The following is an 18,677-nucleotide window of genomic DNA, read 5'->3' on the forward strand; positions in this document are numbered from 1 at the left end:
AAGCACACGCTATAATCTCAGTCTTTATCGCTAGAACACATCAGACATTTTAGCTTCTCGGTCATTCCATCTCGAGCACAAACCCACACACAGACGCCTACCCACAGTGTCTCTGCCTCTCGCCTCACTGCATCGACTTTTCTTCACTGTCAAGGTCAGACTCATGGCCTTCTCCCATCCTTTACAAGTTAAAAAAAAAACGTTCACAGACATTCACTCAGGAGAGAAGATGCTAACCAAACTGCTTGACTCCTCGCGGATCAGCTCAGATTCTGAAGCTCCGCGCTGGACGCATCATCATCTTTACCTCAGTTGCTCTTCCATATCGCGCACGATCATTGAATTTGTTGTTTGGAAATTTTACAGTGCTGAATGAAGGAAAGCTGATTAGTGAGCTGTTTTGGAATGCAGGTTGCTCTTTTTTTTTTTCTTTTTTTTAAATAAATAAATAGGAAGTTGCACAGGATTGGCTTCCTATGAACTAAAGCTACATTATTTGTAAGGATCTGTCGATTTTTCTCATTCCTACTGTAAATAGACCTAAACTCCAAAAGAGTGTAAGAAACTTGTTAATGGTGCATGATGGAAACTGAAGACATGGTTTGTTGGGCACAGAAGCCTTTCACTGGCACTTGGTGACTGTGTATCTGCCTTAGTAACAGAATAGTAGACAATTCTGCCAACTTTTTTAATTGTGCTGAAGGAATATGCGAATATTGAATGATTGCTTGATTTGCTTTCTGACAGAATGATTAGAATCAAAGAGAGGTTTTTTTTTTTTTTTTGAAACTGTATGTGTAAAGATGATGGTGTACAATACTTTTTCATTAATACCAAAAAAAAAAAAAACGGGTTTTGTACTCTCTCTTAAAATGACTTTCCTTTTTAGGACTTCCAAATGATAGTGACTGAGGGGGAAACCTCATCCACACGTGTAACACGCACCCTTTTAAAATCACCGTTTATAGGTTTGTTTCCATAAAGGATTATTGATGGATGGGAATGATGTATGATTTTTGGCACACTGTGCCATTTTTTTTCTCTGACTGTTTCTGCATACATTGTCCGTTAAGATTTGAATCGTGATAAAATCTCAAGATATAAGCTTAGACCTTGAGTGTGGAGGTAGATTGGCTCTTTATTGATATGCGAGTAGTCTCCTTTTGTTTGTGTGTGTGTGTGGAGAAAGAGAGAGATAGGCTGAGCGAGAGAGAGTTAGTTTGGAGTGTGCACAGCTCTCCTATGACTAGTGCAGAAAGGATATCGGGGTTAATTGTTAATCACACTCATACAGACCTTTTAGCAAGATCTTCAGAACATGCCTCACCTTTCACCCTTATACAGCTTTTGAGTTTCCTTCTGAGCTTTAGCTCATCTGCAGTGTTTTATTTTATTTATTTACTTTTTTACGGTGAATCTGTTCATTTTCTGTGGCCATAGAACAAGGTTTTCTATCGATTAAGCTGTTCCTCAGTCCACAACTGTGACCAGTTCATGCTAATAATTGCATTGACCAAGTTCAGACTTGAATTATTCATTAATATGTTGCTGTAATTTGATTATTTCGCTATCTGTCCGGTTTCAGATGCCGTTGCCTTTGCTGTGACGACTGTTTTTTTTGTTTTTCCTGTAACGATTCCTGTTCTGATTCAATGCTCCGTCGGTTTTGCAGACTGTCCTCTGTAACCTGTAATCTTTGGGCACAATCCTTTCTCCTTTTGTCCTTGTAAATATGTTCTTGTTTTTTTTTGTTTCTTTATGTTCTTTGCAGAATCAATCCTTTTGGGTTGGTGATGATGTATAAATGCACTTCATGCAATGAAGTGTGTTGAAATATTGTGACTTCTTACAAGTCAAAATTGAATAAATATTCTATGAACTTTGGTAAAAAAAAATAAATAATAAAAAAAAAAGGTTGTTTTATTTAAGCATACCATTTTAAACAGTTTTTTTTAACACTGCCTTTCTAGTAAGAATAACAGCTTACCTCTACAGCCCTGACTATCGCGTACAGACATTTATGATTCAAGTGTTAACAAGGAAGCACCAACAGTAACTGTATCATTTGTTCCTGTAAAGTAAATTAATGCATAGCACAAAAAAAAGAGAAGGAGTTAATGCTACTAAAAATTAAATAAAATTATAGAGTATATGACACATTAACGTTTAGTCTAATGCCCAAATACAGCTTTATTTCCTTGCAGGAACTCGAAGAGTAAACTGACCATTAAACCAAACACAAGTAGAAATTGAATTCCCACATGACCATAAAACAATAAATGTAGGTCAGTTTTTTTTTGTTTTTGTTTTTTTAAACTTATAGAAAAACCAAACAGTGTCTGTTTCTCTTTGATCAATTTTGTGTCTCTGATTTGTTTACTTAAAACATTTTACGTGTTTGTCTGCTTTGTGTCCTCGTACTGAGACGAAAGCACCAGAATACCCAAGCGAAGCAGATTCAATCTCCGTTATTGTGCTTACAGTGAATTCTGCTAGAACTAAGACACAGCTAATCAAGAAGTGACTGAGAACTGATCTGCGCAATTCAATTCATTCAGAAATAGGAGGCGTGTGTACAAAATGTCTGTGAAACCTGGTAGAGAACAGCTGACATTCTGCACTTTGATTCGTTTCAGATGAGCAAACATGCTGGAATCCAGAAAATAATCACAATGAGCACAAACATATACTCGGTTTACATATCAGTCATATTTGGGAAGGAGGAAAAAAAAAAGCCACATAAAAATGACAACTTTCTTCAGTTCCATCATAGACCTATTTTAATACATTTATTATTTATTTAATTCTCAACACTAAGAAAAGATCTCAGCAGAACAACCACTGAACAAATATTTCCCAGTGAAATTCTTCTTCTTTTTTTTGTACAATTAAAATGTAAAATTTATTTTTATTCTTTTTTTTTTAAATAAATGGGGGTTTTTTTCATTATAAATTATTTTATTTTTTATTTCTTGCTTCGCTCGATTACACGTGTAATTTTTAAGCAATAGAAAGAAAAAGGGCTGCTGCCTACACAATAACACACACACGTTTCCTAACGGACGAGCCGGAATAGCTATTTTAATGTATATCTTAAAATGTGAAACAACAATGCCTTATCTTACAAATTACACACAAAACCCCCAAACAAACAAACTGTGGGATTCTTCTGGCTCTGTTCTTGTCAGCTCCGTCAACAGCTGAGCAGAAACTGATTCAAATTTAGCCACGTCCCAAACCGTACACTCCCTCACTAAATAGTCGGTCAACATAATCCGCGAACAGTAGCGACTTGCTAGTTTTGTGCTGTAGTATGTGATTTGGGACGCAGCCTTTTTTCTCTCAGGCAACTTTGGACTTCCGCATCGCTCCGTAGCGTCGTCATTTCCGGCTGAGTCTCAATACCGCAGCGATAAGCATCGTTAAGATGTAAATGGAGAGGAGAGATAAAAGTCTGACAAGACGGTTGTTGTGGGCGCCAACGGCGGTGGAAAACGCGCTTTCTTGTCATCTAGTAAAGTAACATTCTCTTTGAGATAATAACAGCGGCTCATCCAGCAACTCTGTCAGCCATTTTTTTTTTTTTTAGCGAATTCGAATACGAATGGCCGGAGAGCTTCGCGGGGCCCTTGGCCAGAGAGGGAGCGTGTTGCTCGGCCTGGCTCGGTCAGGCCTCCGCGGGCCACAATGGCGGACTTTTATCCTAATTTCTGCTGCTGTTGGGGGACTCGTTGGACTGTCCTCCTCCTCCGCCGAGGCCAAAGAGTGCGACAAGCCGTGTGTGAACGGCCGGTGCGACCCGGTTAGCGGCAGCTGCGTGTGTGAACCGGGCTGGGTAGAGGAGCAGTGCCAACACTGCGGCGGCCGCTTCAGGTGAGAGCACTAACACTGGCATAGCGCCTTAAAGCACCACAACACCGAACACTGTGTCATCCAGATTATAACTCCGGTATCATTCATGTCAGTCAGCTGCTCCTGTGTTCGATTCAAACATTTTGTGTTCAAACTTTTTGTGTGTGTGTGATGAATAATTGTGATGTGATGTGTATGAGGTTTACAGAAGAGTCGTGATACTGTTAGTACAGTTTGTGTACACACTGGGTGTAATTCACTAACACTTTTCCTGAATGTTGACTAATCTTGGTGTTGAATTGGATTTTAATTAGGGTTGACCTGCTGTACAAAGACCAGGTGTTTGTTTGTGTGTGTGTGTGTGTGTGTGTGTGTGTGTGTTGGGATTGTCAGCAGCAGTTGTGCCCCTGTCAGCTGTCACAGTACTGGGAACTCGGACACCAGAAGGTGTGCGGCTGTAGTTTTTGATCAGTTTTGTCTGTCACGGCTATAAAACGATGAATACGACTGGGAAGGCGGCTTATCAGTGCCTGTGTGTTCGAGTAGTTTTCTTGGGAGTGAAACGTGTAGTGAAGGAGTTTAGTGTAGTGAGTGCTCCAGGGTGGGTGGACAGACATGTGATGTTTGTTTAGAGGTCTGAGGCTGGCTGAGGTGAAGACGCCTCTCTTTAAACCGTGTGGATGTGAAGTGAGGGAAGCTCACGCCTGTAGCTCTTTCCTTGAGACAGTGCTATCCTCACTGAGAAGAGACACTGGGTTGTGGTGGGGGATTTTTGAGGATGTGTATCTAGGGATGCTTTTCATCACGAGGACAACTCTATACACACACACACACACACACGGGCACAAATCATCTCACTATCTGTCCCGTTAACAATTTCTTATTATGTGTGTCTAGAGCTCATAGAAAGCTTCTCATAGCTTGATATTGTGTAAAGATGTATTAAGGTGAAAAGACATTATGAATGTGGTTGTAAGCATAACTATATTTAACCAAAAGAAATGGAAAAAACAGCCTCCCAAATGTGTGCGTGCGTGTACGAGGCAGTGAGTGATGTTTGCTCATTTTAATAATGGCTGACATTCCCCTTTCCTCAGACATCAGCCATTAATAGCATTATATAAAAGTCATTATTCTCACAGAAAGTGGGCCATTGAAAACATAGAGGGAGGGTGTGTATCCTGTATTAAAGCTGAAGAATAAGCCTGCATGCTCTTTTTTAAAATTATTTTATTAATGCGGATGGAAATTTTTTATTAATATTATGCTGTCCCCTGATTTATTGTCGGATTAAAAATTCTGTAACTGAATTACCGCTTAGTGGAGCTGGCTGTAATAAATGTGCAGCTTTTATTGCGTGTTTTGGAGCGCAACAAAAGCCTATCTGTCTGTCTCCAACCCACAAACATGCCAACTCACACACACACTCACTCACTCACTCACTTAAATGCTCACAGTATCCTTCCTGTGAGTGTCCTTAAATAGATGAAACACACATTCCTACCTTATTTCCTGGTCCACTGAGAGCTCACATCCGTTGTGGATGCTGCGTGAGGACCCGTAGCAGGGATTTATTCTCCTGCCATTTGACCAAGCTGCTTTCTGCTTTCTTGCTGTGGTTGTGTTTAGTTAATTGCGTGTGCGAGTCAGATCTTTAAGCTTGTTTAAGACAGTGGTGATGTTTTCATTGCTCCTCCAAGCTAGGGATGGGAGATAGCTTATCGTTTGTGATATACCGGTAGAAATTCTCCCCACAATAAGAATTAGTCTTCCTGCGATAATAACGATAAAGCCTAGTTGATGATGTATTTGTGTACGACGGCCTGCGACCCATTCGCAGCTCACGTGCAGAGTGAAAACAAGTACTACGGAAGGCGGACGTGAAGCTGAGGAGGAGTTTATTGCTAAACGAGGAGCTACCTCTACAATCTGGAACTGGTTTGGTTACAGAAAATCAGTTTTACTTTTAGATCAATGTTTGTGTTTCTGAGGCTCTCAAGACTGCATGCAGCTGTCACTTGTAGCCAAAAACAGTGCTGAATGGTACTATATTTATATCGTCACTGATATAGTTATCGCAATAAATACCAGAAAATATTGTGATATAGTTTTAAGTCCATATCGCCATCCCTACTCCAAGCCATTTGAAGGGTTACGTGGATTTTTATTTGAAGTAGTGTCGTGGTCCTGGGTCAGTTAGAGGTGGGAAAACACCAGACTGTACAGGGTGGTGGTTCAACAGGACCAGGATTGAGAAATGCTGGTTAAGTTTACATGCAGCCTGATATTCAGAATAAAAACGTTCACAGAGACACCTCAATAGAGTCAAGTGATTGAGGCCAATTTGATTGATCAGGGTGGCTAATCCATTAAACAGAAGAAGAATAGCCATGTAAAAGTTTAGCCTGACAATTTTAACTATTAGAGTCAGTGCATACATTCTGCAAGCTCTGAAACTATTGATTACTTTAGTAGTCAGTTATTCTACTGGTTATCCGGTTGATTAATCGAGTAATCAGATAAGAAAATTTGTGGTGTGTGTGTGTAAGGGGGGGGTGAATATTTGCTGGGACTCTGTTGTCATAATAACGAACACGATTGGGTCTCAAGCTTTTTCTTCAGGGTTGCCAACTCTCGCGGTTTTGGCACGAGACTCACACTGTCATGAGTCGTTTGGACCCTCGGAACATCAGAGTGGCGAACAGATTCGTGTTATATCTCGCAGCACATTTAGAACCATATTTTTATAGATTCATTACAGAAGGAAAAATCCCACCGCAGAATATCTCCGAGTTGGCAACTCTCACCAATTGACTGCAATAAACTTTCTCGACGGGGCTCATGGTCTAGCAGATGTAGTCTCATGCCAGAGTGAGAGTACTTCCAAAACGCCATCATAACTCTGTCCATCCATCCATTTTCATAACTACTACTAGCCCATTGTATTGCGCCTAGTTAGCTTAACACATGCAAGTTACCTTGCCGATGGTCTGCAGTTTGTATAGAGTGGGGATGCTTTCAACTTGCATCCTGAAACATGGACATTGTGCTGTTTTGGTACACTAGCTCCTGTACATTTGTTATGAATTAGTTTGAAATTATTCAGCTTTTATTTTTTTAAAGCCTCCCTCTATGGTCATTTCTTCATCATCTATCTTGTGTGCTGTCTAAACGAAAGCATCAGCTCATTGGCTCATTGTGTTACAGCAGTCCATGCGCTCCGCTTTATAGATAGATCATGCATGTATCCTATGAAATAAAGCTTTGAAACAGAATTTTAATCAATTATTTTTGGACTTTTTGCACAGTAAATCTGAGGAATTGTTTTAGCCCTACGTTCTGCACGTATGCATTTAAGTCATGATTGTGAAAACACAGTTCTTTATTTTAATTAGGGCTGCAACTAACGATTATTTTGATAATCGATTAATCAAACGGTTATTTTTCGATTAATAGGATAAAATGCTAAACTTTTTTTCAATTAGATTTTGTTTATTATAACAAAATAAACCCCCAAATCAGGGTATTTGTTCATGTACTTTTAAAACATGCAAAGGACACATACAGTTTTACTAATATAATCTTTTTTTTTTAAGGTTTAAATGTAAAAATTCAACATTTGTTATTGTCTACAGTTTGCCCAGTTTTAAGCAGCAAAACCTTAAATAATATCCAAAATATAAATAATCAAAAACAAAGCCAAAAATTGAGTTTTAAAAATATATAGGATAGCATCTATTACAATGGCTGCTTGCATGGGGGATTTCTCCTCTGAACAAATTCACTCATAGAGAGCTGTTTCTTACTGAAATAAAAAATTGAGTACGCAAGAAGCAATTTATATGTAAATTAATAGTTTCATTGTTTATAATGATAATTGCTGATGACAAGTTGACAACCATGATTAATATAAAAAAAAATCTAAATAATTAATACGTTTTAACCATTTTTGTTAAATTTCTTTTACACACATGCTGTACTTCAGATGTGACAATATAAACCAAAAATATCTCAAATATATAATTCATTCATTTAATTTATATAACATAGTAGAGCCACAGTAGATCGCATTTGAAAAAACTGATAAAAGTTAACCGTAGCAGACACGTTATAAAAAGAGAACGTAACGGAGAAACGCAGCAAGCTAACAGGCTTTTGCTTAAAAGGACGGGAACAATTATGCACAAATGCATGAGCAGTCGATGAAAACCACTACTGTGACTAAAAAACTCTTTTACTGCTGCTGTTATCAACTGCCTTTAGATTTAGTGCTTGACTTTGTTCGCACCTTTTTAATTTAACTTGTTTCTGTGGTAATCCATCAATATGCTGCGCAACCTGATGCTCGAGACCAAATAAATCTAGTGTGACTGTCCCGAAGTTAGGTAAACAAAGCTGTTTATACAATCGCATGGAATTAAACTAGACTATACCATTTTCACATGTTCATATAATGTGGATTTACTCAGGTTTTTTCTTACCGTGCTGTTGTTTCACCTTCGTCCGTGACACCAACGTGTTTTTGTTTCATGTGCTCATGCATCACTGTGGTACTCCTGTGCCACACAAGCTCAGCTTTGCATAGCATGCACGTTACCATCTTCTTTGCTGCATTTAATGTAAAATGCTCCCATGCATTAGATTACTTGGGACGCACAGTTTTTTTGCAGCCGGGTTATGTTTTCTCTGCCATTTCACATATGTTTGTGCCTGTGTTTTCATGAAAGCGACGTCATACATTAATGCCCCCAGTGATGTCAGCAGACCAACTAATCGATAATGACATTCGTTGCCAATGATTTTCATAATCGATTATTATTGTTTTTACTGATTAGTTGTTGCAGCCCTAAGTCAAGCCCATAATTGCTTATTTGTACTCTCAACATACACTGGTTGTTTATATATTTACTGAGCAACCTTGAAACAGGGCCATCCCATTTCAAGTGGTTCAATGCAGGTTGCTCGACTGTTTTTAATTTTTACAATTTTTTGAGTGATTACCTCTATGCATCGTCATTGCAAAATCAGTTTCTAAATTTTTCTTTTATTTTACTTGGCTTAATAAAGTTTGGTTATACATCGGTTTTCTGAAACCTCAATATCTCTGCTCAGGATGTTCGTAGCTGCTTGGAACAAAAACGTTAGGTTCATTGTGTAACCCCGGTTCTCTGAGAACAGAGCGAGATATCTCACTATGAGAAATGCCCCAGGCGTGATAGACTACGGAATCACCAATTACACCACGTCTGTCCGAAGGACGGACCAATCACAGTTCATGACAAGGAGCCCACCCCATCCCTATATATACAGCTGTGATCCCTGAAACGGCATTCTAAGCATGCTGCTCCCCCATGTTATGCGTGTAGGGAAGCTTGGTGAGATACCTCACTCTGTTCTCAGAGAACCGAGGTTATGCAAGTAACCTAGCTTTCTATTTCAAACAGTCGACTGGTATCTGTCTATGGGAATGATATAGCCATCTCCCGTAACGCATGCTTTCCAAAGCCGCCGAACAGACCCGGCAAGAAAGAAAGATAACCTTTCAATTCTTCAAAGAGCCAACTTTAAGAACTGCATGAGCCATAGTAGGCACAGTGACATCAAGATGGTAAAATCTGATAAATGTTCAAGGACAAATGTACGAGCCCAGCTTGCTGCTGCACAAATATCTCCCACCGAAATTCCCTTGAACGATGCCCATGAGGTAGCCATACCCATGAGCCCTTAAGCCCGCTGGGGAATGAAGACCTGTAGATGTTTAGGCCAATTCAAACGCCTCCACCATCCAGTGGGAAAGGCGCTGCGAGGAGATCGTCTTACCCTTTCAGTGAGTGGCCCATGAAACGAGTAACTGATCACTCCTCCTGAACGATCGTGTCCTGTTTACATAATAGCATAATGCTCTTATAGGACACAAAGTATAAGAGTTCCGCTCCTCCTCTGAAGAAAAAGTAGGGTGGTAAAAGGCCAAAGCAGAGCAGTTATAAGCTGAATCACTGACTTTGGGAATGAAAGCCGGGTTAGGCAGCAGCTTAACCTTGCTGTCATCCGGACTAAAATTAGTCGTTATCTAAAATTACGACATGCTTGATGAACAAGACATGTAACTCACCCACTCGTTTAGCTGAGACTAAAGCTAGTAGTAAGACCATTTTCAGAGATGGGTGCTTAATATGAACACTCTCCAGAGGTTCATATGGGGCCCAAGTTAAAGCATTCAGAACCATGGACAAGTCCCATGACCGAACCGGCCGCTTCGACACTGGTCTCAAACACTTCACTCCCTTCATAAAACGGCATATAAGAGGATGCTGTCCCACCAAAACTCCTTCGAATCCTACGTGACAAGCCGAAGTAGCAGCCATGTAAACTTTAATAGTAGAAAATGCCCTCCCATTGTTCATTAAGCTTTGCAAAAAGCAAAGTATATCACTCACTGCTCACTGAAAAGGAATAACTCCTTTTCGAGTATGCCAGTCCTCAAACACACGCCATTTAACATCATACAGTGAGCGTGCTGATGGGGCTCTAGTGCTCTGTATAGTGTTTATAACTTCTGGGGAAGCCCGAGTGCATTTAAATTTATATGCATATAGACACACGTTCGGCCACTGGTGTGCCAGCTCATCCGCACTCAAAGGCGCCTTTTCGTCCCTGAGAGAGAAATACAGTGGACGCTTTGCATTTGCCTGCAAGGCGAAGAGATGTACAGCAGCCCTGCCGTGCATCTTCCAAATCTGATCTACCACCTCCAGTGCACATTCTCCATATAATGGGTTGCCCCTTGAAAGGAGATCCGCTCCTTCATTCAGGACTCCCGGGACGTGCGTCACACGCAACGAGCTGAAGTGCGCAGTGCCCCTGACAATCAGCTTGCAGGCTAGATTGTGCAGTTGTAACGAACGCATTCCCCCTTGGCGACTGATATATGCCACCACCGTCATGGTGTCTCTCCTGACCAGAACATGAAACCCTTTCAAGAACGAGACAAAATGTTTCAGGGCAAGAAAGATTTATATGAAGTGTGCGAAGCTGGGGCGTCCAGAGACCATTTACCAATCTGCCCTGAAAAACAGCCCCCCAGCCTGTCGGGGATGCATCCGTTGTTGCTACTTTTCTCAGAGACATGCTCCCCAGTTGAATCCCGGTCAGGAATACACAGGGGTCTCTTCACAGATGAAGAGCCAATCATGCATGCTGCGGATATTCTCACTCTGCGCACGAGGTGCTGACGAGAATACAGACACCTCACAGCTACCCATCACTGGAAGTCTCTCATTTTTAGCCAGCCCAGTGGGACCACAGACAGCGACGAAGCCATCATGCCCATAAGGCAGAGACAGGTCCTGAACGATACCAGGTTTCCCTTGCGAAACTGGGCTAGGCACTGATAAAATGCCGTTATCCTCCTCTCTGAGAGCATAGCGTGCAGTATGCCAAAGAGCCTGTTCGTAAACCTAGATACTCTATCTGCTGAGATGGAATCGTGTGGATTCTGCCATAGTTGATTCTGAATCCCAGATTAGTGAGATGAGAGGTGAGCATCTGTGTCCCGTTCCACGCGCTCCCGCAAATGAGAGCATATCGGATAATTGTCCAGATAAGCAGATATTTTGAGACCCTTGTGTCTCAGCGGTCATAACGCTGCCTCTATGCACCTGCTTAACACGTGAGGAGCTAGGCTGAGTCTGAGTGGAAGAGGAGCAAATTCGTACCCTTCGCTCCGAAAGGAAAACCTGAGCTATTTCCTGTGCGCAGGATAGATGCTTATATGAAAGTAAGCATCCTTGAGATTGACCACGGTGAACCAATCGCCCCGGCGGATTGAACGATTGAGAGCCCCAACTGTGAGCATCTTGAATCCTTCCTTTTTCTCAAGATCCTTCCTCTGTCTAATCGCTGCAACAGCAGGGCTGAACAACTCACTTGAATCCATGGCAGCATTGAGGAAAATCTCACTTCTCCCTGTCCCCGATGCACGAGAGATTTAGCCTAAGCAACATCTCGCCCGCAACGGCGAGAGGCATGGCCCCAGCTTTGCACCACACCACGTGAGGTGCGTAGATTGAGGTTTGTTATGTTACAGATCTCCTCCCAGACCACCGGGTTTGGATTGCCAGCGTCCAGCTGAGTGCCCAGCTACTCCAGTAACTCTGCTTGAAAGGCCATCAACAATGAAGTGACGTTAAGGGCCGCACCGTCAACGCTGATGATGTATATATTTTCTGGTACATGGAAGTGGTGAAGCGTTACATTTTCCCAGGAAGGGAGGGATTGGCAGATGAGCGTGGTCCACCTGTTTGCATGCGGGTGGTGAGCCACTGACTGTTCAACCGTGGGAGGATTGGAGAGCCCAAGCCTCTCCATCTCGCTCACATCGAGCGACGAGTAGCCCTCAACAGGCATGAGAAAAGGGTTTATGCCACAATTGTTTCATTTCTACTTCACACGCCGGCAAAGCAGTAAGAAGTTGTTTCTCTGGGGGAAGGTGAGAAGGGAGCCTTTTCCCATAGAAGATATTCCGTTTAACTCACGGATCCCCAGGAGTTACAGGCCAAGCGACGCCAAGTTTAGCTGCCGCACACTTACAAACCTCCACTAGGTCACAACCCACCACCATCGCAGCTAAGTCACCACTTTCCACACTCACGGGCCTGGATGCTTGGACTGCAGACAGGATCACGTCAGGAGGAGGACAGGATCGTCTCGGAGGAGGCAGGCTAATGTCTCCTCATCCTCCTCCTTGTCTCCCTCCACCACATCGCCTACCGCAAGCAGCTGTTGATCGAAAAGCGGCATAATCTCAGGGGACACCGACTTCATAAGATCCTGCTGGGGAGAGGATTGGACCCCCTTAGCCGAAGGAGAGATAGTAGAGAGACGTGGATTGTCTTTAGAAGATGCAGCCACCCGAAGCCTTCTTTCCAAATTTCTGGCCGGCATTACAGGACAATGCGCACAACTTTCTGCATCCACCAGCGCGGCCTGAGCATGCTTGACGCCCATGCATGCAATACACATCAGATGCAGTTCCCTGCCCGAGATGATGAAGCCACATGCCGCCAGACATGAGCACGAAGAGGCATCTTTCCTTTTCTATGCAGCGACCTTGGACACAGACATGGTGAGTCAGACTATCCAGTAAACTTAGCTCACCTTAACGTTAGCTAGAATAGGAGACACTGGTAAATGGTAAATGGCGCACTTATATAGTGCTTTTATCCAAAGTGCTTTACACTGTGTCTCATTCACCCATTCATACTCGCACACCAATGGTAGCAGAGCTGCCATGCAAGGCGCTAACTTGCCATCGGGAGCAACTTGGCCTTCAGTGGCTTTCCCAAGGACACTTCGGCATGTGGAGTCATGTGGGCCTGGAATCGAACCGCCAAACCTATGATTAGTGGACAACCTGCTCTACCACCTGAGCCACAGCCGCCACACTGCTAATGAAAGAGAAGTCGAGAAGCTCAGTAACGAGCAGAGAATCCACAACAGATTTTAACTGCACTGCGTTCAGCAACGTCATCCTTTTTTTGTTTTTCACGTTTCACGTTTGTGAAATGAAGCAGCGCAGTCAAGGTTTAAGGAACGGGGAAGAGAACGAGAAATCTGTGATCCCCAAAACAGCAGTGTGTATATAAGGAGGGGGTGGGCTCCTTGTCATGAGCAGTGATTGGTCTGTTTGGACAGACGTGGTGTAATTGGTGCTTTCATAGTCTATCACGCCTGAGGCATTTCCCATAGTGAGATATCAAGTGATTTTTTTGAAAGAGAACTGCTCTCTAGAACACATTACATTATAGGTACATGTAATTTTGCACATTATACTTTAATTTTGAACAATAAATTTGGACTTATGTTATAAGTCTGAGGAACAAGAATGTACATATATAAACATTTTGCACATATTATATGTATGTTTAATGTAATATGCTCTAGAGGTCAGCTTTTTCCCAAGGATTCTTCATAGTTAAACCAAGTTAAAGAAAAAATTATATATATTAAAAGGTGGTTTTGCAATATCAATACATGGAGGTAATCAATCAAAAAAAAGCAAACCAACATTAAAAACGGTCAAGCAACCAACTTTGCAATTATTGGACCACTTGAGATGGATTGGCCGAACGGTAAAGTGCATAGTGCATTTCTCTCTCCTTCCAAAGTGTTATCAGAGGAGTGCTGCTGTGAGGTAAATTGCACAGCAGGTCATTTTCAGCTGAACTTTGCTTGTTTTTCTGTGTAGTGTTCTTGGCCTGTCCTCTCAGGTGTGTTTACTGTGAGTGTTATTGATGTGTTTACAGGCTAACTGGACCTTCTGGATACCTGACAGATGGACCAGGGAACTACAAACACAAAACCAAGTGCACATGGCTCATAGAGGGACAGTGAGTTACACTTCCTCTTTTTTAATACACACATATATGTTGTATGTATGTGTATATATATGTGTGTGTGTGTGTGTGTGTGTATGTGTGTGTGTATATGTATATATATATATATATATATATATATATATATATATATATATATATATATATAATATATTTATGAGACAGAAGGTGTGAGTACTCGTTGGAATGACCTGGATTTCTGCCTGATTATCTGAAACCATTAAATATACACTAATTTGATCATTTTAACGAAATAACATGCAAAAATATACAGTGACATATCTTGATCAAGTAAATAATTAAATAATTAAGATCGCTGATGGAAAAATATGTGAACTTCTAGGACCGGGGCTATCAATTAAATCTCTTGGAACGAATGCTTCTTGGGTCAGACAACCCCAAACCATGCCTTCCATCCTCCCAATCATTTTAACACCTTACACACACTCCGTCATTCATACTCCTCACTTTAGGACAGTCATCCAGTCACCCACTGCTTCACATCAAACAGGTTAGCAAAGCTAATTGCACTGAGAATAATAATACATTTAGAGCAGGCATCAACATTTGCTGGACGAATAATTGCTTGAAATACATTGATTGAAATGGGTGTTTTATAAACTATATCTGACCTGCATTTCATATGCTCAACATGGGGCTAGAAATGCACAGAAAGCCTTTCAAAGTTGTTCTAAATAAACGTATGACTAACGATTAAATATATGAAAGGATTGAATGTGGTGAGTGAGTCATGGCTTCCTGTGCTGTATAGCTCGAAACTGTTCAGTGACCCATTACACATGGGCCCAGTTTAGCAAGACCAAGTGACTTATAAGTTACAGTCAGCAGAAGAACTCATTATTTAACCAACCGTTAATATTCCTGGTTTTCTTTTAACTTTGGGTGCTTTTGGTACCCTGATTTGATGAAGCTATTTAGCATAAATTATTAATCATCTAGGCAAATGTACATTCAGCTACAGTAATGAAGGTACTTAATCAGTCCATACAGGATTTCGTGGAGATTTTTTTTCTATTGTTGCAGCCAAAAATGCTTGATTTTGCTGAGGCTTTTTTTTTTCTTTTCCAAAATTGTGATGCAATTCGCAGAGTTCTTTTCTGCTTTTTTGCAGAAAACTACTCGAAATCACAATTGCACGAAATTGTTTTGTACGGTCTTTCAGTTGGTTGGTAAATGAGATCTTTTAGCTGTAACTCCTGTTCAACACATGTGAAGTGAAGAGGGCGTTGGCTGAATGTGTGCTGTGATGATGTCACATGACGTTTCTTGGCCCAAATCTGCGGTAACTTTGCAAGCTCCTGCGAGTATTGTGGCGTTTCCTTGATTTTGTGTTCATTTCTGTGACCGCAAAAGCCTGCTAGGACTGTTTAATAAATGTCATATTGTACTTTTAAGCAATTTGGACAAAAATGTGTGTGTTAGAATTATGCAATTCAAAGGCAGAAAATGTCATGAAACTGGTGCGGCTCTACCTAGGGTATAATATAATGTCAGACACTGCATAGTGCACAAGATGTTAACTAACCCCTAAAATGCCACATTATTTAAAAAAAAAAACACAAAAAAAAACAAAAAAAAACCCTTTCTCTGGCTCGTACACCTCTACTCTCCACACTTTGCTTCTCTAGAACTCAATTAAAAGATCTTGCATGGAAGCACTACTTGTATTGTTCTCCTCTTGATCTATCACTTTGCTTGTGTTTCCTCATTTGTAAGTCGCTTTGGATAAAAGCGTCTGCTAAATGAATACATGTAAATGTGCTATGCTGCCACAGAAATAATGTGGTGGAATAACAGCCAAATGTAATACAGTAAAAATACATCTTGGTCTTTATACAGTTACTCAATTAAGATTAATCCCAATTAAAATTACAAAAAAAAACACGTTAGTCCCCTGATGGGCCTCTTTTCCAGACAAGTTTTCGCTCCTCACTGTTTTTCCTGACACTTGACCTAACAGCGCTCATCCTTTTCAGTCTAATAGCTAATAAATCCCTTAGTAGTGGAGGTTTTTTTTTGCTCTTATTTATTTGAATGTTTTGTCTCTCCTGTCCTACTCTAATGAAGTACACCACATCTACTGAGTATAAATACCACTCAAGAGAACTTAGGGGTTCCCTTAACAGCAGAATTGCAAAACAGCAGAGTTGGTCACATGTTTCATTGGATACTGAACTTAAAAGTTGTTTTGTTTTAATAAAGCAGAAAGTGAAGAGAAAGACAGAGTAAAATCAACAAAGTTTGTGATGAGTGATTACCTGATAAGTGATAAGTAGTCAGCACCGTGTCGAGCCGGAATAAACGGGATATTTGCATCCATGTGTCATATGCCAGCTCAGATACATGATACTTCATCACACCTACACAGCGATGAGAGAGAGAGACTGTTAGATACTCGGAAAACATTGTAGTTTTGGGGGGTTTTTTCTTGGTGAAATTTAGCGGGGGAAGTTTTATATTGTTTATAAGTATATATCATTTTTATAAAATTCTCTTGTAACTAGTGAGCTATTATTTTGTGACTAGTTCATTTTATAAGCTGTGTGCTATTTATAATGCCGCAGAATGAACAGAGAACACAAAGCGAAACGAGAGTAATCTTGGCGTATTACATGATTAATGATGCAATCAAATCAAAACAGACTGCAAACTGTGCTCTGCAAATCCCATCTATACATGTAACCACATAAAACACCTTAAATATAAACTCAGCATGAGGAGTTCATTACCAGCAGCACACCGCAGCAGAGAGGCAGGCTAGGTGAGAAAAATGTCTGCAGACAACACTATGCGACTGAAAATAACAGCCCATATCCAGTATGTTGTTCTTGATGATCAGCCAGGATCAGTCCTTGACAACAAGGGATTGCAATGAAAACAGAAACGTACTTTACTTCCAGCATATACAGAAGCGGTGATCTGAACTGAAACAAACCCCACTATTCACTGTAGCTCCACCCAGTCCCAGGTAACTAATGGAGCTAGCTAATGCACTTCATAGGTAACATGATCAGTCCTTCCAGGATTTGTGATCGCAGAAATTAATGCACAAATCAAGGAAACGTCGCAATATTCGGAGGAGCTTGTAATTTTTCCGCAGGTTCATTACGTCATCCCGACATACGTTTGGCCAAAGCCTTCTTTGGTTCACGTCCATCGAAAATGAGTACAGTTAAGAGGTCTTATTTACCAACAAACATCACTGTGAAAGATCATACAAAACAATTACATGCAATTGCAATTTAGCTAAACGAAACCAAATATTTTTTAAAATCTGCAGCAAAATCAAGAGTTTTTGGCCGCAACAGTCACAAGAAAAGCTTTTCATAGCCACGATGTTGGTGACCGACCCGATTAATATTAAGTAGGTTACTCAATTTGATAATGGCATCGATATCGGTGAGTATCAAAAACATATTTGTATTCGTACTCAGTCTGAAAAAGAAAATGGTACCTAGTTTTAACCATATAGGGTCAAAATCATGCACCATGTTGAGACAGTTAAACCCTTAGTTATTAAAAGATGTTGCATCTCCTGTGTTGAAAATTCCAGCTCAAATGAAAGTACAGTACAAGGGATGAACAGAACAATGCTGAAGGTGCAAAATATATTTAGCCAGTTTCTTTTACAATGAAAATGTTTCATGTTAATCCCTGAAAACCTACCTGAACTGAATTGTGTAAGCAGGAATGGGATCAGCAGCTACAGAGAGAATTTAGTTGAGGTTATTTTAAGTAAGAGAGGTTCCCCATCATTTAAATGTATGGTTTCACTTAATCAGGATCATTATAAAGGTGTACACATGTGTGTCCATAGTTTGAGAGCACTGAGTAAAGATGGCTTTATTCATGGTTGTAATCAAATATTAGATTGTACATAATCTTTTTTTAAGAAATGAGAATAACAGTAATATTGAAGAACTGGATTAATTATTACTGCTTAGCTAACTTGGGAAGTATAAACATTTCCATAGCTCAGCGCTTTTATCTGAAAGCATTGTGCTATTGAACATTTGCATAAATCATGAAAGTTTAGACCTACAGACTGTGCAATATTTCATAAAAGTAGCCCAAAATAAAAAAGACATTACTCTCTGCTTTTGTGTGTTTGCAGGTCAAACTCTATTCTGAGGCTGCGCTTTGAGCACTTTGCCACCGAGTGCAGTTGGGATCATCTTTATATATACGATGGAGACTCCATATACTCTCCTCTACTGGCTGCATTCAGGTACTGGGGGATATTTGTGTAAATGGGTGTGGGGTGTTTCCACAAGTCTGTCTGTGTGAAGAAGCCATAACCAAATAAGTAAGCACTCAGTAATGATTTATAGATCAATGTTGTGTTTTAAATATGGAACTGCAGACACCATTCTCCCTCTCTTTTTCCCTCTCTCTCCCTCTCTCTCTGCC

General features: G+C 40.7%; 1 protein-coding gene across 4 annotated transcripts in view; it reads left to right on the forward strand.

Annotated features, from left to right (window-relative positions):
• The first annotated feature begins 3,389 nt into the window (after positions 1 to 3,389).
• Positions 3,390 to 18,677, forward strand: part of atrn (attractin) — a 68,365-nt gene continuing 53,077 nt past the window's right edge. For all 4 annotated transcript variants that reach the window (XM_053620957.1, XM_053620958.1, XM_053620959.1 and 1 more), the window contains exons 1-4: positions 3,390 to 3,514; positions 3,590 to 3,873; positions 14,157 to 14,240; positions 18,382 to 18,495. In XM_053620957.1, coding sequence (XP_053476932.1) covers positions 3,434 to 3,514; positions 3,590 to 3,873; positions 14,157 to 14,240; positions 18,382 to 18,495 — 563 coding nt within the window. In that variant the 5' untranslated portion in view covers positions 3,390 to 3,433. The remainder of the gene's footprint in view (positions 3,515 to 3,589; positions 3,874 to 14,156; positions 14,241 to 18,381; positions 18,496 to 18,677) is intronic.

Source organism: Ictalurus furcatus, chromosome 3, assembly GCF_023375685.1.
Source record: "Ictalurus furcatus strain D&B chromosome 3, Billie_1.0, whole genome shotgun sequence".
Classification (NCBI taxonomy): Eukaryota; Metazoa; Chordata; class Actinopteri; order Siluriformes; family Ictaluridae; genus Ictalurus; species Ictalurus furcatus.